We start from the raw sequence: 24612 nt of genomic DNA, 5'->3' as shown, positions 1-24612 counted from the left end.
TCTTTGAGATATCAACAGCTGCTCCTCCCCTTTCATCATCTCGGACGTTTTTGCATGCCTAGCAATCCACAGAAAGGAAATTTTTTTTTGAAGGCTTCCATGCTTAAAATGCCCCGAAGCAAAGTTGTTGAGAATGAATAAGAACATAAGAAGAGGGTCTGCTGGTCCATCATCCGGCATTCTCTCAGAGGCCAATCAGATGCCCTGATGGGAAGCCCAGAACCAGGATTTGACCACAAGACCCCTCTCCCCTCCTGTGATACTCAGAAGCATTGCTGTGGAGGCAGAGCACAGTTATCCTGGCTAGCAGCCATCGATAGGCCTGCTAACCATAAATTGGTCTAATCCATAGTTTCAGCCTTCCTGAACTAGACTTGCAAATATATCTGCGGACGTTAGTAGCCTGGAACAACACTGACTGGTCCACCTGTTAACATGCTGGTCGCTGGTGTCAAATCAGTGGCCTGAAGTAGGGAATGGAGAAGCCCAGCTATCTCCCAAGGTTATGAAAGTTCTCCTCCCATGGCTGTGTATTCATCCCAGGTGACCAAGTAAGGTACGGTTTAGAAGCCTGCCTTGATCATGGGTCCTTTTTGTACTTGAACCAACGAAACCCTCAATGCCTAGAAACTTGAAGCTGGCAATATTTACCCAGCCCTTTGCTCTCTTTTGCCTAAAACTTGGCGTATTCCCTTAAGAAGCTTGTGGATAGCTGGGAATCTTAAGACCTCTTTCCGGTTTTGCTCCTTAGCATCCCTTTAGATATCTCTGTGCAGTCACGAGGTCTAGTGACTTTATTTTTGCATAGAACACGAAATCTCCCTTCCGTGGAATCCGACTCCTGTGTCTGCTGCCGCACGCCCCGATTCGAAAAGGGGGGTGACGTCACCTCACTGCTTCGGGGCGGTGTTGATGCGCTCCCCTGTTTGCGCAAGAAACGGCTGGTTAATTTTCACCCGACGGCAGGCCGGCAGGTTGGTTAGGCTGCGAATTCTATACCTCGAGGGGACGTGCTCTGGTGTTTCCCCTCAAACCAGTCCTTCCAGAAAGGCTTGTGATACGCAGGATCCCCTAGGTAGATAAAACGAAGCAGAGATCCATCCTCAGGGCTCCAAAAGGAACCCACCCTGCGGCAAAACAGGCCAGATGCCAGTTAGCTAGTTCAGATTTGCCTCCCTCTTGTTGGGTGAGAGGTGGATTTACGAGCCAGTTAAATGTTGCACCGTGACGTGCAGAGAACTTCGAACACATAAGCACAGGCTTTTAAGCGCTAACCTGGACCTGCTTTGTGGGATATATAGGTAAAGGTAAAGTGACCCCTGACCATTAGGTCCAGTCGTGGCCGACTCTGGGGTTGCGGCGCTCATCTCGCTTTATTGGTCAAGGGAGCCGGTGTACAGCTTCTGGGTCATGTGACCAGCATAACTAAGCCGCTTCTGGCGAACCAGAGCATCGCACGGAAACCCCGTTTACCTTCCCGCTGGAGTGGTACCTATTTATCTACTTGCACTGGCATGCTTTCGAACTGCTAGGTTGGCAGGAGCAGGGACCGAGCAACGGGAGCTCACCCCGTTGAGGGGATTCGAACTGCCAACCTTCAGATCGGCAAGCCCTAGGCTCTGTGGTTTAACCCACAGCGCCACCCGCATCCCATTGATATACAGTATAGTGTGATCCAAAGAGCTGCTTTGTATTGACTCAGAGCATTGCTCCATCTTGTTATCTAGAGATGCACCTAAACGTTGCTGGACTAAAACCCCCAATGTCAGCATCCCTGACCATTGGCCATGCTAGCAGGGAATAATGGCAGTTGGCTGCTCCAACCTGGAAGATCTCAGGTTCTCCTTCCTTTTGCCAACACTGCCTGGCAGCGACTGACCGCGGTTTCAGGCAGGAGTCTTTCCTATCTGGAGATGCTGGGGCAGTGTTAGAAACTCAAGATACAGAAGCCAGGGGCCAAGTGGCTCCTTAAACCAAGGTTGCAGCCGCCATAACAGAATCCTCCAGCCAGGCAAAGAAGAGGCGTCACTGCAGGGCAAATCCACTGGCCGAAGGCCTGTGTGGTGGAGGGGCGTGGCTTGTGGGGAGGGGCGTGGCTTGAGGAGAGGGGGCATGGCTTGAGGAGAGGGGGTGTGGCAAGGGGAGGAGACACCTGTAGGGAAAGTCTTGAGGGCTGGAGAGTGAAGCCTGGAAGGCCACATCCTGTCCCTGGGACTGAGGTTCCCTCCCCTTTGCGTAGACAATACAGTGGTACCTTGGTTCCTGAACAAATTGGCTCCCAAACGCCACAAACCCCGAAATGAGTGTTCCGGTTTGAGAATGTTTTTTCGGAAGCCAAACGTCTGACACTGCTTCCGTGGCTTCCAATTGAGTGCAGGAAACTCCTGCAGCCAATCGGAAGCCGCGCCTTGGTGGTTTTCAAACCATTTCGGGTGTCAAACAGACTCCCGGAACGGATTAAGTTTGAGAACCGAGGTACTGCTGATCTACACCGACCAAAGATCTGATCTGGCTTTGGACAACTTCCTGTGTTTATATGTTCCATTTCCCTTTGTGGACAGTGTAGGGTTCCCTCCCCGCTTTAGCTGAGCCTGCAGATTTGAAGCAAGGCTTCCTGGTTGGAGGGTGCAATTCTGGCTGGCACGAGCCTCCCCAGCACCTCTCCTCTAGAGGGTACCTTCATACGTGCTGAGAAAAACTCCAGGATAGGAAACGGGAGATTCTTTCCGTTCTTGCACAAGTTGAAGGTGATCCTAAATGTCACCTGCATAACATCAATAGCGACAAAGTGGGCCTAGTTACAGGTGGCTCATTTTAAAGTGCTGCTTTTTAGCTTTAAAGCGGAGGTGTGGAAATCCATGTTCCTACAGCTGCTGCTAAAGTCCAGCTTCCATCAACCCCAGGCAGCAGGACCAGTGGTTGGTGCTGATAATAATAATAATAATAATTTATTATTTGTACCCCGCCCATCTGGCTGGGCTTCCCCAGCCACTCTGGGCGGCTTCCACAGAAACCAAAAAACACTAAAATATCATACATTAAAAGCTTCCCTGAATAGGGCCGCCTTAAGATGTTTTCTGAATGTCAGGTAGTTGTCCATCATCTTGACATCCGATGGGAGGGCATTCCACAGGGCGGGCGCCACCACCGAAAAGGCCCTCTGCCTGGTTCCCTGTAGCTTCGCTTCTCGCAATGAGGGAACCGCCAGAAGGCCCTCGGCGCTGGACCTCAGTGATAGGAACTGTAGTCCAACCAGACATGGAAAGCCACAAATTCCTGCTATTGCTTTAAAGCCCAATATGGCCCGGATCCAGGATAACTTGAGGTGTGCCAGTTCCCCATATATGACTAAGGTAAAGGTAAAGGGACCCCTGACCATTAGGTCCAGTCATGGCCGACTCTGGGGTTGTGGCGCTCATCTTGCTTTATTGGCTGAGGGAGCCGGCGTACAGCTTCCGGGTCATGTGGCCAGCATGACTAAGCCGCTTCTGGCGAACCAGAGCAGCACACGGAAATGCTGTTTACCTTCCCGCCAGAGCGGTACCTATTTATCTACTTGAACTTGATGTGCTTTCGAACTGCTAGGTTGGCAGGAGCAGGGACAACGGGAGCTCACCCCGTCGCGGGGATTCGAACCGCCGACCTTCTGATCGGCAAGCCCTAGGCTCTGTGGTTTAACCCACAGCGCCACCCGCGTCCCATTCCATATATGACTACAGTGGGCCAATTAGGAGTCTCTGTTTCAGGTTCTGGCAGGGGAGAAGCAAGTGCTGGTGAAGGCTGTCAGGAATCGTAGCCCAAAGCATCAGGTCACCCTGGTCATATATGGGATGGCTCAGTTGGTAGAGCATGAGACTCTTAATCTCAGGGCAATGGGTTCGAGCCCCACATTGGGCAAAAGATTTCTGCATTGCAGGGGGTTGGACTAGATGACCCTCATGGTCCTTTCCAAGTCTACAGTTCAATGATTCTATCTGTGCCCATGTGACCAGAGGCTGTTGGGAGCTGCAGTCCCCACAATGTGTGGAGAAGGTCCCCACCTTCTGCTGATAATAATAATAATAATAATAATAATAATAATAATTTAATATTTATACCCCGCCCATCTGGCTGAGTTTCCCCAGCCACTCTGGGCGCCTCCCAATCGAGTATTAAAAACAATACAGCATTAAATATTAAAAACAGCAGATGTCAAAGCGATAAACAACTACCTGACATTCAGAAGACATCAGGGAAGTTTTTAACGTGTGATATTTTATTGTATTTTTGGTTTTTATGGAAGCCGCCCAGAGTGGCTGGGGAGGCCCAGCCAGATGGGCGGGGTATAAATAATTTATTATTATTATTATTATTATTATTATTATTATTATTATTATTATTATTAAACTTCCCTAAACAGGGCTGCCTTCAGGTATCTTTTAAAGATAAGATAGCTGCTTATTTCCTTGACATCTGATGGGAGGGCGTTCCACAGGGCGGGTGCCACTACCGAGAAGGCCCTCTGTCTGGTTCCCTGTAACTTGGCTTCTCGCAGCGAGGGACCCGCCAGAAGGCCCTCGGCGCTGGATCTCAGGCTGAACGATGGGGGTGGAGACGCTCCTTCAGGACTGAGGACGTAGTGGGAAGCTGGCCCACCTGTTGGGAATGTTGCAACAGCAGATTCCCTGCATTGGTGGTGGGCTAGAATGAATGACCTTCAGCCAGGACTCCTTCCAACTTGATGATTCAATAATAAATGTAAAACTGGGTCGGAACAAGGGTTCATCTAGCTTAGCGTGAAAGTACTGGTGAGCCCCTGTGTGCTGTGTCTCTGCCATCTGCTCACTCTGAGGTATACTGCTCCTGGGCATTTAGGTTCCATTTAGCTACTAGCTTCCCCTCTTTCCTCCCATTATATTGTCCAGCCTATTTTCTTTTAACGAGAGGGAGGTTTGGAGAGTAGCAACAAGGGTGGGAGGGGGCTGTTCAGTTTTGGCGCACTCTTCCCAGTGAGATTCACTAGGGCACCATCATTAAGACTTATTTCAGCCCCAGGCAGAAATATCTCTTTTCTTCCAGGCATTTTGATTTGTGATCATTTTGCTGGCTGTCTACAGCATGTGTTTGCTGCTGACCTTTTATTATTGTGTCTGCCATGTAGTTTATTTCGCGGCTTCTCTCGCAAATCCCCCGATCTTTCAGAGTGGCTTTATGCCAGGCGTGGGGAAAACCCTGGCCCCCCCCCTCCGGATGTGACTGCACTACAACTCCCAGCATCCCTGGCTGTTGGGCCATGCTGGCTGTTGGGAGTTGTAGTCCATCAACATCTGGAGGGCTTTTTAAGAACTTGGAAGCCTCTTGAAGAACTCTGCATGGCGAGTAATAATAAATCAGAGCGCCAGTTAAATCACCTTTCTTCCAATGGATTCCATTCCTTTCTTTGTTACTGCCTGAGATTTATACCATGGCTTTGCCCTACGAGTGGTAAAAGATCTGTGTGGCCTTCTGATGTTCCTTTTCCTCCGCCACAACCCCAAAATCAAACTCTGTGCTTAATCTAAATTACGCAGATTGAGGGCGCCTTTGCATAGGATCCGTCAACTTTCTGTAGACCGTCCTGCAAGCACTCTGGGCTGTCTGGGTGATGGAATGTGATGGTGAAAGTTGGGAAATGTGGAGGGGACGGTTAGATGGTCAACATGATAAGTTTGGAGAGGGAGGGAGAAGAGGCAGGAACGAGTCGCTCCATGCTCTCAGAAGGCTCCCTCTGCTATCTTATAAAGTCTGTGCCCTCCATGTATTGGCTGAGTGGTAAGCAGGACCAGAAGCAAAAGTGGGCAGCCATGTTGATGATAATAGTCTAGTTTCTTGCACACCCCTCTATGCCTTCTATGCAAGTGAGAGGCATGGTCCGAGTTCTAGGACACATCCCAGCCAGGCCAAGCTCAAGGCGGGTGTGAAGCAGGGCTGGTGATGAGGGGTGTGGCCTGAGGAGAGTCCTGAGGGCCAGAGAGAGAGGTGTGGAGGGCCGCATAAGAAGGGCCTGCTGGATCAGACCCAACGGCCCGTCTAGTCCAGCATCCTCTTCTTACCAGTGTTAGAAACTCAGATATATAAGCTATTTGCTAAACGGCACCTTAAACCTAGGTTACAGTCACTGCAACAGAATGTCCAGTCACAATTTTTTCACAATATTTTTTAACAATTCAGTTGCACATTCCAGCAATTACAGTAATTTCCGCCCCCCCCCAAAAAAAAACACGTGAATGAATACACAATCCACATCGGAGACACATTTTTAATGCCAAATTTTTAATCGCAGTTGTCAGTTGGAAACCACACATGTAAACGGGGCAATCTTACTTTGAATTCAACCAAGCAATGAATCTGTGGTAGCCAACATCACAATACAGTCATACCTCGGGTTACAGCCGCTTCAGGTTGCGTCTTTTCAGGTTGAGGACCGCCGAAACCCAGAAGTACAGGAACAGGTTACTTCAGGTTTCGGCGGCCGCGCATGCACAGAAGCACTAAATCGCGCTTTGCACATGCGCAGAAGCACCGAATCGCAACCTCCACGTGCGCAGACACGGGTTGCGAACGCTGTGGGTTGCGAACGTGTATTCCGTGTGGATCACGTTCACAACCCGAGCGTCCATTGTACGTGCTTATCTTACTCTCTCGCACAGCACAGGGTGGCAATTTTACTCTTGAGTCGTCAGCCAGCTGACTTGCACGGCAGCAATTTTACTCTTGCGCTGCAGTGCGCAGCCAGGTGGTGGAGATGTCGGCCGCAGTACCTGCAGCAAGACATTTGAAATTGGTTGCAAGTAGACCATTCCCAGTCACAAAACACACCTGACTACAGCGGTGCCCCGCAAGACGAATGCCTCGCAAGACGGAAAACTCGCTAGACGAAAGAGTTTTCCGTTTTGAAGGTGCTTCGCAAAACAAATTTCCTATGGGCTTGCTTCGCAAGACGAAAATGTCTTGCAAGTTCCTGCGTTTTTTCCCCTCCCCCCTTTTTCTAAGCCGCTAAGCCGCTTATCAGCTGATCCGATCAGCAGATAAGCCGCTAAAAGCCGCTAATAGCGCGAATCCGCTAATCCGTCAATGGGCTTGCTTCGCAAGACGAAAAAACCGCTAGACGAAGAGAATCACAGAACGGATTCTTTTCGTCTTGCGAGGTACCACTGTACTGGGAAATTCGGAACACCGGTTCCTACAGTAGCCAGACACCATATCCCGGCGGGGATGTCACAAGCAGGACTCGGGCACAAGGGCACCTCTCCCCTCTTGGGGTTTCCCACAAGTGGTTTCAACACACCCACCACCATGGAACTTACTTGACTCTTGGCTCAGCTACCCGAAGGGAAATTGGAGAGATTTCTCTCCCATTACTAGAATTTGCAGAGCGAAGGTTGTGGGGCGACCTCAACGCACCACAACAAGACTGCAGTTGCAAGATTAGAGGGCTTTAAGGAAGAGATCGGAACAGCTTCATGCTTAAACTATTGCCCTGATGGCCCACATTTTACCGTGTTTGTATTGCAGAGCCACTGGGAGAACAGAATGTTGGACTCAATGGGCCCTTGGTCTCTTCCAATAGGTTTCTTCCTAGATTCTTATGTGTGTGTGTTATTGAGGGGCGATGGCGGCTTAGACGAGGCTCCCAAAGCCCGGTTCTAGTGCAGGGAGGGATTTACTTCTCCGGGGAAGTTGCGGCATCTACTGTCTTTATGAAGTTCATTTTTATCACCCATTTGAAATTCATTTATTTTTATTTAGCTCATAAAATGTTATGCTGGTTAATTGTTTAAAAAGAAAACCCTAAAAGTGCTTTACAAAAAGAATAAAACTATAAGTAAAGATGGTAGTTAAACACTTCATAAAGACAGTAGTTAAACATAGCTGTTTAAAACATTTTTTAAAAAAATTAAGATCGGCGATAAGCGAGAAGCAGATTGAAACACGTGAATGTTTTACCTAGAGCTCTCCGATCTCTATCTTCCTATGTGCGTAATGTGTATCCATTATATCTGTCTGTCTATCTGTTTATTGATTAAGTGGTATATAAACCTTGCTGAGTAGGAATAAATAAATGTTCTGGCACTGAAATGGCTTTTTTTCTTTTTGCTTGAATCGCCGATTTAGCTCCAGGCCCAGAAGCTGCGTTTGGCGCATAGTCGAGGCCCGTACTATGGCGGATCTTTACCCAACGTCAACCAGATTGGGAGCGGCACCTCTGAGTTTCAGGTAACTGGGGACGCAAGCCTTGCAAAGGTCCTGGGCTGCTTTTCCTCTGGCAGAGGCTTCTTTCCCGAATTTGGTTCTCTTTCCACAATGTGACTGAGCCTTAGATAAATGAGGCCTTAGATAAATGAGGGCAGAATTGGGTCCCCCTCCTGTGCTCTTGAATAGCCAGGGGGCTAGTCGGAAACCTGACAGGTGATGTTTTCCCCATCTCTGAGCTGGACCTGTTGAATTAGTGACTCAGACAGTTGCACTACACAACCCTGCTGTGAAGTGGATCTGATTTTTCTATGGTGTGGGAGGTGGTAGTAAAGGGGGAGTGTTGATTAACCCTGAAGTTGTAAAATCTCCTTTCCGACCTATCTATAGGAGTCTGCGTGTGAGTGTGATTTCCCCCACCTTCCTGGCTATAGGGAACGGTCTCTTGCTTTGGATCAGGACTGAGGTGGGTGGGGGTTGGGAAATATCTGAAATTCCGAGGCTCTGGTATTTAATTTTTGACATACCAGCCCTCTAAGAGCAGGCTGATAAACATCGTAAATCGGAAGGAGGGTTGGCTTGTGCCTAGTTGTGTGGGTGTGTGGGGTTTTCCCCTGATCAGTCCCTCGCGAAGGGTTGGGCCACCCACCGTTGCCTGTGTGTGGTATGGTATTATTCTCACTTACCTTTCCCCTCTGTCTAGGAGGATGCTCTATGCTCCAGAAAACAGGGGTGTGAAATGGGAGATGCTATTGCAATGAGCAGGGGTGTATGACTGAGCATCTGCCAATAATAATCCAGTGGTACCTCTGGTTACGAACTTAATTCATTCTGGAGGTCCGTTCCTAACCTGAAACTGTTCTTAACCTGAGGTACCACTTTAGCTAACGGGGCCTCCTGCTGCCGCCGCGCGATTTCTGTTCTCATCCTGAAGCAAAGTTCTTAACCCGAGGTACTATTTCTGGGTTAGCGGCGTCTGTAACCTGAAGCGTCTGTAACCTGAAGCATCTGTAACCCGAGGTACCACTGTAGCAATAATAATAATAATAATAATAATAATAATAATAATAATAATAATAGTAATAATTTGATTTATACACCGCCCTCCCTGGCCAGGACAGGGCTCAGGGTGGCTAACATCAAAATATATAATACGTTAAAAACGTAAAAGTCAAACAAACAATTAAAATGCAGCTTAAAATCAGTTTAAGATCAGATGGCAACCCATGAATTATAACTATGGGGGTTGGGGACATTAAGTGATCTTACAATGCTGATCAAAACCTCTAAGAACTAGAACGTAGAGACCTGCCTTTATATTAAGGCAGACCATCTAACTCAGTACAGTGGTACCTCGGGTTACAGACGCTTCAGGTTACAGACGCTTCAGGTTACAGACTCCGCTAACCCAGAAATAGTACCTCGGGTTAAGAACTTTGCTTCAGGATGAGAACAGAAATCACGTAGTGGTGGCGCGGCAGCAGCAGGAGGCCCCATTATCTAAAGTGGTGCTTCAGGTTAAGAACAGTTTCAGGTTAAGCACGGACCTCCGGAACGAATTAAGTTCTTAACCCGAGGTACCACTGTATTTGAACTGCGACCCCCGCCAAATTTTTTTTTTGGGGGGGGGCAAAGACCCCTTGGCCCCTAGGAACTGGCTCCTATGATTCAGTGCCCCATACCTGTGTTTCCCCATTTCTCCTCTGGAGATCCTGATTCTGAAACCCCTTGGGTGCCTTTCAAAGAGGATTGGACAAATTCACGGAGGAGAGAGAGAGACAGCTGTCAATGTCTGCTAGCCATGGTGGCTGCTCTCTGCCTCCGCTGCTGGAGAAAGCAATACTTCTGAATCTCAAGTGCTGGAAGCCACAGGAGGGGGAGAGTTGCTGGCATGCTCAGGTCTTGTTCCCCACAGGCGTCCAGTTGGCCACCGTGAAGACAGGCTGCTGGACTAGGTGGGATCTAGTAGCCAGGCTCCTCTTATGACTTCTCCTAAGAAAGTCAGGTTAGCCTCAACCAGAGCCAGGGCCTTTTCAGCGCTGGCTCCGGCCTGGTGGAACGCTCTGTCTCATGAGACCAAGGCCTGTAAGACAGAGTTGATCTGCCTGGCCTTTGGCTTGGAATCAACTTGATACCCTCCCTCCCTCCCCCTCTTTCCTTTTTCCTTTCTCCTTCTGTGATGGAACTCCTATTTGGGGACTTCCCTGGCTTTTTTTCTGGCCCACGTAGGACCAGTCTGGATAGTTGGCCTTGGTGAAGATTTGACGTTTTCATCCCCAAAAAAGTTTTTGATTTGAGTTTCTGCTGAAATGAGGCTGCATTTTAATGTTGTATTTTAATCTTGTTTTTAAGTTGTATTTTAATCAATTGTTTTATACCTGGTGTTAGCCACCCTGAGCCCGGTCTTGGCTGGGGAGGGCGGGGTATAAATAACATTTATTATTATTATTATTATTATTATTATTATTATTATTATTATTATTATTTCCTTTAATTCTGCTTCCACCCACTCCCTTCTTGTTTCCGTCCAGGGTCCCCTCCATTCGCCGCTGGACTCTGCCCGCGGCACGCGGCACCACGGTTTGGTGGAACGGGTGCAGCGGGATCCCCGGAGGATGATGTCTCCGCTCCGCCGTTACATGCGTCAGATATCCTTTTGGCCTCCCGCGTCTTCTCCTGCACCGCAGGTGTCCCCTCCCCTCCCCACCCACAAATTTCCCCGCTTTGATTCATCTCAGCACTGGGGATTAAAGAGCATTAACGGAAATCGAGCAAACAAAAAAATAGAAACTACTGCTCTGCTCCATCTGTGGAGTCCTGTGCTGATGGCAGCAAAATCCCTCCCCTCCAAATCTCTGAGCCAACATCTTCCTTAACCTCCTGCTCACATCGACAGCTCCCCCTACAGCCCTGCCTACGTTTCGCCACCGGCCGAACCCAGCTGGAGGAGGTAAAACTCGTGCCGTCTCTTGAGTGAGGTCTGAAGTCCCCTCCCCCCCACTTTGAAAACCTCCATCTCCCTGCCTTTTCTTCTTGGCCAGATGCTGTCGGACTCCATGAGAGCCAGTGTGGTGTAGTGGTTAAGAGCGGTAGTCTCGTAATCTGGGGAACTGGGTTCGCGTCTCCGCTCCTCCACATGCAGCTGCTGGGTGACCTTGGGCCAGTCACACTTCTGTGAAGTCTCTCAGCCCCACTCACCTCACAGAGTGTTTGTTGTGGGGGAGGAAGGGAAAGGAGAATGTTAGCCGCTTTGAGACTCCTTAGGGTAGTGATAAAGCGGGATAGCAAATCCAAACTCTTCTTCCAGTCCCTATTGGTCCCAGTCTGCATGGTTGGTGGGCAAGGATGATTGGAGCTGTAATTTACAACCCCCAGAGAGGTTGTAGTCCATAACTCCTGGCCTTCAGCTCCCTTATAGATCACAGCATCTTTTTGCATGGAAGAGGAGGGGCACAGCTAATGAGGGGCGGGTAGAGGGAAGTAGCCAAACTGATGTCTTCTGGGTGTTTTCAGACTCTCGGCTCCCATCATCCCCCGCAGCCAACATGGCAAACGAGCTCCTGGCTAGCGGATGCCCCAAACAATCAGAGATCGCACATTAAATGCAGGGGTGGGGAGCCAGATGTTGTTGGACTCCAGTACCCATGATCTTCAGCCAGCATCGCCAAGGATCAGGCATGCTGGGAGCTGTAGTCTGGCAACCTCTGGAAGGCTGCTTGGTTCCGTCACTCTTGGTGTAGCAGTTGGCACTGTTGGCAGGGAGACTCGGGGTCAATTCTCAGTTGGGTGCCCCTGCGCAAGTCGCTCTCCTGCTCAACTTGACCTACTAGAGATGGCAGGTGTGAGGGTACCATTCTGTATGATCTCCTCTGCTAAAAAGGGCAGTGTCCAATGGTAGGCCTACGAGCAGTAAATTTGCTGAAATTAGTGGTCATGTGTAACTTAGGCCCATTAATTTCAGTGGGCTACGCTCAGCAGTCATGGGACGTGGGTGGTGCTATGGGTTAAACCACAGAGCCTAGGGCTTGCCGATCAGAAGGTCGGTGGTTCGAATCCCAGTGACGGGGTGAGCTCCCGTTGCTCGGTCCCTGCTCCTGCCAACCTAGCAGTTCGGAAGCATGTCAAAGTGCAAGTAGATAAATAGGTACCGCTCCGGCGGGAAGGTAAACGGCGTTTCCGTGCACTGCTCTGGTTCCATGACCCGGAAGCTGGCTCCCTCGGCCAATAAAGCGAGATGAGCGCCACAACCCCAGAGTTGGCCACAACTGGACCTAATGGTCAGGGGTCCCTTTACCTTTTTACTCTCAGCAGAATATGGCTGTATTCACCCCAAACATTGAAAGTGCTTTGATACTGCGTCAAGCAGTCACGGCCTTCCACAAAGAGTTCTGGGAGCTGTAGTTTGTTCAGGGTGCTGAGAGTTGTTAGGAAACCCCATTCCCCTTCCAGAGCTACATTCCCAGAGTTACCTGGGAAGATGGAACGGTTGTTTAACCACTATGGGGATTGTAGCTCTGGGAGAGGAACAGGAGTCTCCTAACAGCACCTCGAACAAACTACAGCTCCCAGAATTCTTCACTAACTGTTTAAAGTGGTGCCATAGCACTTTAAATGTCTGGTGCGAATGTGGCATTTGTTGGACAGGATCCCAAACCATCACAAGTTTTCACCTAACTATAGCAGGCTTGTTTCCAACCTGCAGAAATGCATTTATATTTTTAAGGAGGGGAACATTCCCCAAAAACGTTCCCTCCTTGCGGTCTGAAGTGGTGCAGATAATTTTTCCCCCGCCTCAGAATTTCTCTGCCTCGTTCTGCTGCCTCGGTAGAATGGGGCCCTTTTTTTGCCTAAGACAGGAAGGGACTTTCAAAATCTCTTTCCTCCTCTAAAGTTGTCCCTGTAGCAGGAGGCTGTGTCAAATGTCATACAGCTCTCTGAGAAAGCCTTGCTTGGGAGAGCGCCTCCTCCCCAGTCCTTCACTGCCTCGTCTCTTGGACCTCTGAGCATGTTCTGGCAATGTGGATGGGAGACAGGCTACCTCCAAGTGAAACTGAAAGACTACTGGTCATGTGTCCTCCCTTCCTTACGCAGGGACGTTTGGTAGTACATTTCATGTATTAAAAACACATGCATGCATCTCCCAGTTTTCCTGGGGTGGGGGTGGAAGGGGGTGGTCCCCCCTGCCGTTCTGTTGGGTAATTAAACAAACCCCTGTGTTGCAAAATATGAGTCAGCAATATCAAAAGCAACACGATGGGCCAGAAACAATTACAATGTGAAAAACTTTATGGAATAATTCAAAACATCAAAACTAACAAACTGAAGTCTCTGAAAGTCCTTAAATGAATCACGGTGCCAGACTTTACTCTGGAACAGTGACTACATAATCACATGAGCACTGTTCCAGAGTATTTTTCATTCTCATGTATATAATATCTATTCAAGGTTAATGAAGAAATTGCATATCTTTCTACTTACGAGTGTTGAACTAATTGGCTGATGAAGAATTCAACGAAACAGTAGTTGTTATCCAGAAACACTGTACAGCAGAGTTCAGAGTTGGGCATCAGAACTGCGACATTTGCTGATTATACAAAGCTTCACAGCTTGCTCTCCACCGGGTAAAGTCAGGGACCGTGATTCGTGATTAAGGACTTTCAGAGACTTTCAGAGACTTCAGTTTGTTAGTTTTGATGTTTTGAATTATTTCATAAATTTTTTCACATTGTAATTATTTCTGGCCATCGTGTTGGTTCTGTTGGGTAAGCAGAAAGTACGTTTGGGTATTAACGATGCCAAGGGACCCCCATTTTGGACGACCTGAGAGGACTCCCTGGCTTGTTTTTCTATTCAAGAGCATTATGGGTAATTAGAGCGAAGGAGAGGAATTTTGGGGTAGCCTTCTGCAGAAAGCGCTATGATCTTACTTCAAACAGTTATGGCTCCCCTCAAGGAACTGTGGGAACTGTCACCAGTAATCGTTAGTTCCCAGAGTGACAATTCCCAGAATTCCTTCTGAAGAGAGATTGATCGCTGAACCGCTCTGGGAATTGTAGCTCCGGGAGGGGAATAGGGGGCCCTAAGACTCCCCACATCCCAGTACCGATTTTCCTTTTCCTCTGTTTACTTCCCCCTGCCAAGTTTCTAGTCCCCTAGAAGTAATCCACTTGCTTTTCCCCCTCCCCATTGTGAAGGACAATGCCCTGGGGGAACTTTCCGATGGAGAAAGGACACTTGTTTAGGCTGCCGGCAGCACTCAACAGGTGAGCCACTTTTTCGATTCTGTATTTCCTTCCCCTTTTATTCCGTGCCAGGTTCTTGCTAACTGGGCTGCAAGTGTGTGGTCTTGAGTACAGAAGGAAGGGCGGCATCATCTCTTATAGGGGGGCTTGGCGAGCAAATTTGTTACAGCATCTTCTGCTGCCGTAGCTATCGAAGAAGGTTAAGTCTTAAGGCAGGGAAGAAATGTCCAAGCCCGCAACAACTCTCGTTGTTCACTTTTTGTTCCTAAAGATGCTTTTGAGAGATGCCTTGGCCAATGTATTCTGTGCTTTGGTAACGTCGAGATCGTATTGTTGCAATGTGCTCTACGTGTGGCTGCCCTCGAGGGCAGCTCCGAAACTTCAACCCGTCCAAAATGCAGCGACTGGCCATTTTAAAGCAGCAGCACCTGTTGCCAGTTTGATTCCTGATCCAATTCAAGATGCCCACGTTACCGTTTGAAGTCCTAAATGACAAGTCCCAAATTCTTGAAAGCCCACCTCCTTCCCTACAGACCCCCTCAGGTTCTGAGTTTGGCGGGGGGTGGGGTGCTGCTGTTAGCGTTTCTCTGCCCTCAGTAGCTCAGGGTGGCGGGGGCCCTGGAGAAGGGCCTACTCTGTGGTGGCCCCTGAGCTGTGGAACTCCCTGCCGGCAGAGGTGCACTGGACACCTTCATTATTCAGCTTCCAGAGGTTTGCAGAAGACACACCTCTTTGCCCTGGCTTTTGACCCTTGAGGTGTATATTTTTAGGACTCGTTTTGGTGATTGCAAATTGCTTTTTTTTAATGTTGTGTTTTAATGGTGTAGGGCAGGTAATGATAATAGCAATAGGAATAATAACAATAATGAATCAAACAAACCATTTAAGCCTTATTCTTTGCAAAGCTTTAAAGTATTTTCATATCTGTTTTACAAAAAACATAAGCTATCCATTTATTTTCCTGACTTTTTCATCTTGTGCATTGTTTTTGTTTTAATTTCACCAGGGAGGTTTTTTTAGTGCGAGATTTCCAGTTTTTATTTTGAAACAAACCTTTTTTTCCAGTGCAAGGATTTTCCTGCCTACACACATCCCTTATCTCACAGGGATAGATTTTATTTTACCTCGCCACCCACCTCATGTTCCCCGTTTGTGTGAGAGACCCTGGCCCAGAAGAACCCATCTTTTGCTGCTGCCCCCTCTATATAAAAAAAGAAGTCCCGTTTTTGCTTCAGTAGACAAGGGAATGGCTTCCGGCTGGTTGCACGCATCTCTGCTGGGCTCGGCCAACAATGCCCCCGTTGTTTTCCCCCGGGGAGCGACACGGATTCTTCCCCCGTGACGTCACTCCCTCCCTCGCCCTTCTCCCAGCCCCCGGTCCCAAAAGCACAGTTAAAAAACTCTGGGAAGCTTGTGGAAACGAGGAGCCTGGCAAGGCAGCGACTGTTCTTCCCCTGCCCACGCTTACCTCCCCCAGCCAGCCGACAGACAGGCTCTGCCTTGTCTGGGTGCTTTCTCATTGGCAATGGCTCTTCCTTCTCTCCCATCCCCACCGCCCTGGGTCTCCCACCGCATCTTTGCCTCCGATCTGGGTGCTAATGAGGAGCACGGAAGACGGAAAGCCCTCGAAAAAGCACATGATCATGATCACTGCAGATGGTGACAGCAGTCACAAAATTAAAAGACGCCTGCTTCTTGGGAGAAAAGCAATGGCAAACCTAGACAGCATCTTAAAAAGCAGAGACATCACCCTGCCAACAAAGGTCCGTATAGTTAAAGCCATGGTTTTCCCAGTAGTGATGTATGGAAGTGAGAGCTGGATCATAAAGAAGGCTGATCACTGAAGAATTGATGCCTTTGAATTATGGTGCTAGAGGAGACTCTTGAGAGTCCCATGGACTGCAAGAAGATCAAACCTCTCCATTCTTAAGGAAATCAGCCCTGAGTGCTCACTGGAAGGACAGATCCTGAAGCTCCAATACTTTGGCCACCTCATGAGAAGAGAAGACTCCCTGGAAAAGACCCTGATGTTGGGAAAGATGGAGGGGACAAGGATAAGGGGATGGCAGAGGACAAGATGGCTGGACAGTGTTCTTGAAGCTACCAGCATGAGTTTAACCAAACTGCGGAAGGCAGTGGAAGACAGGAGTGCCTGGTGTGCTCTGGTCCATGGGGTCACGAAGAGTCGGACACGACTAAATGACTAAACAACAACAGGCTAGGACATGGAGGAGAACTGGCCCCGCCACAGAAAGATCCAGCCCCTCCTGCAAAACATAGGGTGTCCTCCCCACCCCACGGAGACCCCAGTATGGATCACAGTTTTGCACAGGAGCTTCAGGGAGAAGAGTTATGTGTGTGCAGCCGCAGCTTTTGATTTGATTTGATTTAATAGTTATATTCCACTTTTCCAGCGACAAAATGCCGAGCCCAAAGCGTCTCACGACCAGCACGGTTGCATTATAAAGCAGCAAAAATGGCAAACGCAGTAGCATATAAATTAAGCAAACAGCAGCAAATACATCGAAACAACTAATACCATTCAGTAAAGTCAAAGGAATTCAAAATTTCAGAAATAGCATACTTGCACATTTACTTACTTACTTATTTAAATGTACATGCCACCCTTCTTCCAAAGGTCACAGGGCGGTTTACAGCATAAAACCACAAAATGCATAACCCAGTAACAATAAGAATAACAATGCAGTGGTGCCTCGCAAGACGAAAAGAATCCGTTCTGTGATTCTCTTTGTCTAGCGGTTTTTTCGTCTTGCGAAGCAAGTCCATTGAAGGATTAGGGCTATTAGCGGCTTTTAGCGGCTTATCTGCTGATCGGATGAGCTGATTAGCGGCTTAGAAAAAGGGGGGGAAGGAAAAAAACCCCGCAGGAACTCGCAAGACATTTTCGTCTTGTGAAGCAAGCCCATAGGAGATTCGTTTTGCGAAGCACCTCCAAAACGGAAAACTCTTTCGTCTAGCGAGTTTTCTGTCTTGCGAGGCATTCGTCTTGCGGGGCACCACTGTACCCCTTCCCACATTTTTAAAACCCTATGACACCACTTTGACAAGTCATGGCTTCCCTCGCAAGGAATCCTGGGAAAACAGTTTGTTATGTGTGCTGAGAGTTGTTAGCAGACTCCCCCTGGTGGTGTGTGGTTGTGGGTCAAATTTGAAGGAGTGGTTCGGTCTGTGTTGGGGAAGGAACAGCTATGAGCTTATCGAGCTTGCCTGTGTGCTAAGAATATCAGGCATTCTCCACCTGCCCCCTTGTTTCCACAGCAACCTCCTGCGTTTTTGTTCCAGCTTTGGCAATTCTAAAGACTTAACATGTCAAATTTTTATTGAACTTCCAAATCCTGACCTATGAATTCCAGATTTCAAATTTGTTGTACATTTCTCTTTAAACTTTGGCTTCCCTCCTTTCCTTCTGTGCTGTTCTTAATCCTATCCCATTTACACTGGTCCTGAAAGACCTACATTGGCTCCCAGTACGTTTCCGAGCACAATTCAAAGTGTTGGTGCTGACCTTTAAAGCCCTAAACAGCCTCAGCCCAGTATACCTGAAGGAGAGTCTCCACCCCCACTGAGGTCCCGCTCTGAAGGCCTTCTGGCAGTTCCCTCCCTGCGAGAAGCGAAGGCACAGGGAACCAGGCAGAGGGCCTTCTCAGTAGTGGCACCCGCCTTGTGGAACGCCCTCCCATCAGATGTCAAGGAAAGAAACAACTGTCTTGACATTTAGAAGACACCTGAAGGCAGCCCTGTTTAGGGAAGTTTCAAATGTTTGATATCTTACTGTGTTTTTAATATTCTGTTGGGAGCCACCCAGAGTGGCTGGGGAAACCCAGCCAGATGGGCGGGGTATAAATAAATAATTATTATTATGATTATCATTATGCATTCTAATGTTTGTCTCCCCCCCCCCCCTTAATTTTCCCCTCTACCCTTGCAAAGCAGAACAAATTCTGATTCCGCCCTGCACACGAGCGTGATGAACCCCAATCCGCAGGACACGTACCTGGGGCCCTCCCAGGGCGCCCCCCCTCCAAATCGCAAGAGCGGTGAGTGGCGCTTTTCCTCTGTCGGAGGGCAGGGGAGGTCGCCTCTTCCCTCCCATCAAAGGGTGGATGGGTCAGAGGAAAGGATGGGAATGACTTTGGCTGTCCCCAATTTTGTGCCATCCAAACTCCTTGATTTTTATTTTTTAATGTGCTGATCAGCAGACTAGCCAGGGAAATTTGGCTCTATTCCCACTATACATTTAAAGCACCATGCTGCCCCCTTTGAACAGTCATGGCTTCCCCCAAAGGATTCTGGGAGCTGTTAGTTTGTTAAGGGTGCTGAAAGCCTGGTTCAACTTGACACTTGATCTTATTCTGTGCCCCCTTTCTCCCTCCCGCCCTCAGGTTACTTGGATAACGACATGGATAGCAAAGGTAACCACTGTCTCCTTGCTTGTCTCCCCCACAACTTTCCTTGCCTGGTGAATTTCTTAGGCCCCAAACCGCTATTCCAAGAAAGGGGAGTCCCTTGCCAGCAAGGCTGGCCTATATGTTTGGGGTGCTGGGTTGCCTGTTCCCATGGTGATTAGGAAAAGGGTTTGTCTACCCGCCCCCCACAAGCAAGGGCACTGAAAACTCCCAGGATGACTGGCGAGTTAGCAGTGGCGTAGCGGTTAAGACTATGACCCAGAAGAGACCGTAGTTCAAATCCACAAAGCTTGCTGGGCTACCTCAGGCCAATTGCTGTCTCTCAGCCTCAGCTCCCTCACAGGGTTTTTGCGGTGATGATGATGATGATGATGATGATTATTTTGAATTTGCATTTTATTTATTTGTTAACATTCTTACATTACATCGGTAAACGTTGTCATATTACATTACAGGGCTTACTATAATATAATTTCCAACATCTATACATAAATTATATACAAATTTTATATGCCTAGAAAGAAAATGAAGCAAAAAAAGAAAGAACAAAGAGAAAAAACAAAAACAAATCCCCCCAAAAAACCATATACATACCAACACACTAGACTTTCTGTCTTTCCCGTTGTATAGTCTGGGTTTTTGAGGTGATCAAGTGAGGAGAGGTGGGGTCAGAACCACAAACACCACCCTGAGCTCCCTGGAGAAAAAGGTGGGATATAAATGCAAGAAATTGTGAAATAAAACCACACGCAACATGGGGCAGCCACTGTGGAAATATTTAAGGCGACTTGGGTGCCCTTGCCAAAAAAAAAGAGTATCAGCGCTTCCTTAGAATCAACACAGTCCCCCCCCCCCTTCTCAACTGACCGTTTCCTGACATTGAGACTACATCTCCCATCATGCTCTGGTGGTCTGTGTGCTCGAGCACGGCATGCTGGGAGACATGGTGTGGACCCAGCTGGGGAAGCAGCAGTTCCCTGCGGCCTTGCCTCTCAACACCACAGGGGCGTGGCTTCCCCAGGCTCCACCCCTGAAGGGGAGGAGCCACAACTGGCCTGACCGGCTGTCCTGTCTCCACCTGAGCTCGGGGGATAGCTCAGGTCGGTAGAGCATGAGACTCTTAACCTCAGGACCATGAGTTTGGGCCCCATGTTGGGTGAAAGATTCCGGCATTTGCAGGGGATCGGACTGAATCAGGGTTTCCCAAAACTGGGTCGCAGACTGTTTTTGGACTACAGTTCCCATCATCCCTAGAGAGGAGGACCAGTGGTCAGGGATGATGGGAGTTGTAGTCCCAAAACATCTGGAGACCCAAGTTTGGGGAATCCTGGAGCTAGGTGATCCTCGTGGCGATCCATCCAATTCTATGATTCTGTGGTATTCTTCTCTTCCAGTGTTTCCTTTCCATGTGCCTTCCATTGAGGAGAGTCTCCTGGACGACGGCAAGCAGTTGCTGAAGCCCTGGGACACCAAAAAAGTAGGTGAATTGTGTACAGTTTGAGATTCCGACCAAGGCTGCAGCCCCAGACACTTGTTTTTTTTGATTTGGCATTCCTTGATCACATAGGCATTGGAACTCCATGTGGCCAATAAGTTCCCCATATCTGTATATTGATTTTCAGTTGACTCCACCTTCCTCTTTCCCTCTCTCAGCTCTCCTCATCGTCTGCCCGTCCGAGGTCCTGCGAGGTGCCTGGGATCCAGTAAGTATCAGCGCAGATTTCCAACTTGGAAGCCCTTCTATCCCGGCTCGGTCCCCAAGTTCCAGCCTCAACCACAAGTCAGTCATTTAGTGCCACCAGTCCCATGCTAGGGAACGGCCTTCTAGCAGAGTGATGATGGGCAACCCTCACTTTTGACTCTCAGGCATCCCTTTTATTTATTCTTATAACAAAGTTTGTTTCCGGCCATTGCATACCGCCCTGATAATTTACGATTTTACATTGTGGGAAATACCGTATTTTTCGTCCCATAGAACGCACTGGCCCATAGGATGCACCTAGTTTTTTTAAGGGGAAATAAAGGAAATTTCCCCCCCTTTATTTCCCCCCCAAAACCAGGTTGGGGAATCCAAACCAGGTCGGGGAACAGCGGTATGGCGGCGCTCCGCCTCCCTGCTGTCCCCCGAGCTTGTGGGGCTGCCCGATGTCTGCCCAAAGCGGGGGGCGCTCTGCTTCAGGGTGCGCCGGGCAGCAGGCTGCTATCCGCAACCTAGGGAGCCCTGCGGGAACTCCCACGGGCTCCCCAGGCTTGCTGATAGCTTCCTGAAGCCTGGAGAGCGAGAGGGGTCGGTGTGCACCGACCCCTCTCGCTCTCCAAGCTTCAGCGAAAGCCTGTATTCGCCCCATAGGACGCACAAAGATTTCCCCTTCATTTTTGGAGGGGAAAAAGTGCATCCTATAGCGCGAAAAATACAGCACATTAATACATACCGTATTTTTCGCTCTATAAGACGCACCAGACCATAAGACGCACCTAGTTTTTGGAGGAGGAAAACAAGAAAAAAAATATTCTGAATCTCAGAAGCCAGAACAGCAAGAGGGATCGCTGCGCAGTGAAAGCAACAATCCCTCTTGCTGTTCTGGCTTCTGGGATAGCTGCGCAGCCTGCATTCGCTCCGTAAGACGCACACACATTTCCCCTTACTTTTTAGGAGGGGGAAAGTGAGTCTTATGGAGCAAAAAATACGGTAAATATAGATCCACCTGTGTCTAACTTACCCTCTTAAATGATAGGTTGGGGATTTGAAGCAGGCTGGATATTTAGGCCTATAACAATAATGATGGTGATCATGTAATTCTGTTCTTTTTTTAAATGAATATTACCTCCCCATGTTAAAAAAGCGAAGCACAACTCCCTGCAGCTAGAAAGGATGCACGTGCGGGGGTGGGGGGTGGGGAGAGGTTTTGTGCACATTTTCTAACTGCAGGGATTTTGGAGAATTGCATTAAAAATGTGATACCTGCCAACCTGCATTTGAAGTGATGCATTACGTTCTCTGTGTGTAAACCCATCTGAAGTCTTGAGTCCCTCACCAGAATGACATCTCTCCCTCTGCCTGTCTCTCTTTCAGCATCTTCCCATCCCCAGACCAGCCTGCCAACCTGCCTCTGATCCCCACTGCCCTCAACACGGGGGGCTCCCTCCCGGACCTCACCAACCTCCACTTCCCCTCCCCGCTGCCCACGCCGCTGGACCCGGAGGAGTCCGCCTACCCTAGCCTGAGTGGCGGCAGCAGCACCGGCAACCTGGCCAACACCATGACACACCTGGGCATCAGCGGCGGCATGGGGCTCGGCCCCGGCTACGACTCCTCAGGTGACACCTTGACCGTGCGCAGAGGAGCCCAGCTGGGGAACTCAGGAAAAGTGCTGGGGCGGGATGTGTGTGTGTGTGAAGGCTTGGTGTGTGTGTGTGTGTGTGTGTGTGTGTGTGTGTAGCCAAACAGTGGGCAGAACCACAGGATAGCCCCACGATTGTGTGTATATATGTGTGTGTGTGTGTGTGTGTGTGTGTAGCCAAACAGTGGGCAGAACCACAGGATAGCCCCACGATTGGCCCTTCCTCAAACCACCAAACGGTGGGATATGGGGGAGCTGAAAGGACAGGAAATGTCTGTTCTGTAGGCCAGATGTAAATAAAAATAAAAATAAATCAAAATTTATTATTATTGTTACAGTGGTACCTCTGGTTATGTACTTAATTCGTTCTGGAGGTCCGTTCTTAACCTAAAACTGTTCTTAACCTGAAGCACCTGTTTAGCTGATGGGGCCTCCGGCTGCTGCCGCACAATTTCTGTTCTCATCCTGAAGCAAAGTTCTTAACCCGAGGTAATATTTCTGGGTTAGCGGAGTCTGTAACCTTAAGCGTATGTAACCCGAGGTACCACTGTATTATTAGATGTGGGCCACCAGGCCTCAGCATTGGGCCTGGGGGGGGGGCTGTTTTCACCAAACCACCCCCCTGTGTCCCGAACAGGGCTACAAACAATTGGGAGCTTAAGAGTGAGTCCCTGATTCATCCTTTGCTGGAGCATGGCGCACTGCCCCACCCATTACACCGATGAGGAAGACAGGGAGATTGCCTTCCTCCAGGGCCACTGGGGCCGCAGTGTTTAGTCGATCGACTGATTGGTTAGATCAACTGATGCCCTCCAGATTTTGCTGGGCCACACCTCCTTTCACCCTTGACCTTTGGCCCTTGCTGGCTGGGGCTGATGGGAAGTGGAGTCCCACAACATTTGGAGGGCCCACCACCAGGTTCATCCATTTCAGTAGGTCTGCCCTGGGTAGGACTTAGTTGCATGCGACCCGTCAGACGCTGTGACTCTCGGTTGTATTCAGTCAAGTCCTGCTCAGACCAAACCCATTGGGAGGAATTCGGCGTAGCGCTAAGGAGATTGTTCCATCAGACAAGCAGAGCTTGCTTGCACTGGTGGAGCAATCTTCCCTCTTCTCCTGTGTGGGTTGTACACACACAAGCCAATTGTGGTGGGGCACCGGGAAGAGAGTGGGGAAGTCCCGTTGCCCTAGCATAAGTCCTCAGGCGGGCTTCCACTAGTTAAACCTGGCCTGTCGAAATGAACGAACCCAAGTTGGGCATGTTCATTAACGGGTTTCTTTTAAGTATGACAGGGATGCAGGTGGCGCTGTGGTTTAAACCACAGAGCCTGGGACTTGCCGATCAGAAGGTCGGCGGTTTGAATCCCTGAGACGGGGTGAGCTCCCGTTGCTCGGTCCCTGCTCCTGCCAACCTAGCAGTTCGAAAGCACACCAGTGCAAGTAGATAAATAGGTACCATTCCGGCGGGAAGGTAAACGGTGTTTCCGTGCGCTGCTCTGGTTTGCCAGAAGCGGCTTAGTCATGCTAGCCACATGGCTGTCTGCGGAAAAATGCCGGCTTCCTCGGCCTATAGAGTGAGATGAGCACCGCAACCCCAGAGTCATCCGCGACTGGACCTAATGGTCAGGGGTCCCTTTACCTTTTCAGTATGACAGTGTCATTAGCCCAGTGCCATCTTCTCTGGCAGCAACTTTCCAGGGTCTCCAGTCTTGCCCATTTCCCTGGCACCTGAATCTATGACATGGTTCTGAACCCGATGACTTTAGCATAAGCTGGGGACTCCCTCTCCCCTCCCATTCGGGTGGTGGGCATGTATCAACTCCCAGCCCCCTTGGGAGGTCTTCCTTCCACTCCCTTCTGTGGCCCATGTGGTTGGGAGTCTGTGTCCATGCCATTTTTCTGTTCTCACCTCCATCCGTGTGCTCCCATTGCCCCCCCCCACCCCAGTCCACGATTGCGCCACACAGGGCAGGGGGTGTTCATGTATCTCCATGGGTAATTGTGTGTGTGTGTGTGTACGCGAGGGAGACGTGGTTCACACCTAACGCTGAGCTAAACCGTGGCTTGCTGTGGTTTGGTGGATGTGCGGGTTCCCAGAGCAAAGATGCTCAGAGTGAAGAACACAGCTCCTTTGCTGCTTCCTTGGTCCTGTAAAGGAAGCCATGGTTTGGCTTGGCACATTGCCCAATCCTGGGCTCATGGTTTTTCTTTTTCTAGGTTCGGACCTAACATAATCTAAATCATGGTTTAGTCCTGGATCGTACCTGAGCAGCAAGACTGGGTGGGAGCTCAATTGTCATTCCAGGAACCTGCTTGTCTGCAGTGCACCATGGTTTGGTTTAGCACATTGTGCCAACCAGAACTCATGTTTAATCTTGTTTCCGGGTTCAG

The 24612-nt window shown here is 49.2% G+C and overlaps 1 protein-coding gene and 1 long non-coding RNA gene across 2 annotated transcripts in view; one reads left to right on the top strand and one right to left on the bottom strand.

Annotated features, from left to right (window-relative positions):
• The window catches only part of CRTC2 (CREB regulated transcription coactivator 2), a 38360-nt gene that overhangs the window by 5400 nt on the left and 8348 nt on the right, over window positions 1–24612 (top strand). Inside the window, exons 2-10 of the mRNA XM_083477049.1 lie at window positions 8134–8235; window positions 10743–10861; window positions 11102–11161; window positions 14406–14474; window positions 18408–18511; window positions 18857–18886; window positions 20275–20357; window positions 20534–20583; window positions 21954–22198. Of these exons, the coding sequence (XP_083333175.1) occupies window positions 8134–8235; window positions 10743–10861; window positions 11102–11161; window positions 14406–14474; window positions 18408–18511; window positions 18857–18886; window positions 20275–20357; window positions 20534–20583; window positions 21954–22198 (862 nt within the window). The remainder of the gene's footprint in view (window positions 1–8133; window positions 8236–10742; window positions 10862–11101; window positions 11162–14405; window positions 14475–18407; window positions 18512–18856; window positions 18887–20274; window positions 20358–20533; window positions 20584–21953; window positions 22199–24612) is intronic.
• Window positions 15465–18397, bottom strand: LOC310694430. The gene is made up of 2 exons (XR_014519694.1): window positions 17480–18397; window positions 15465–17166 (listed from the first exon to the last, which is right to left on the bottom strand). It is a non-coding gene; the product is annotated as an uncharacterized lncRNA (long non-coding RNA).

This window comes from Podarcis liolepis (assembly GCF_965112155.1).
Source record: "Podarcis liolepis genome assembly, chromosome: 15".
NCBI lineage: Eukaryota > Metazoa > Chordata > Lepidosauria > Squamata > Lacertidae > Podarcis > Podarcis liolepis.
This window is presented reverse-complemented; position numbering and strand designations above follow the sequence as displayed.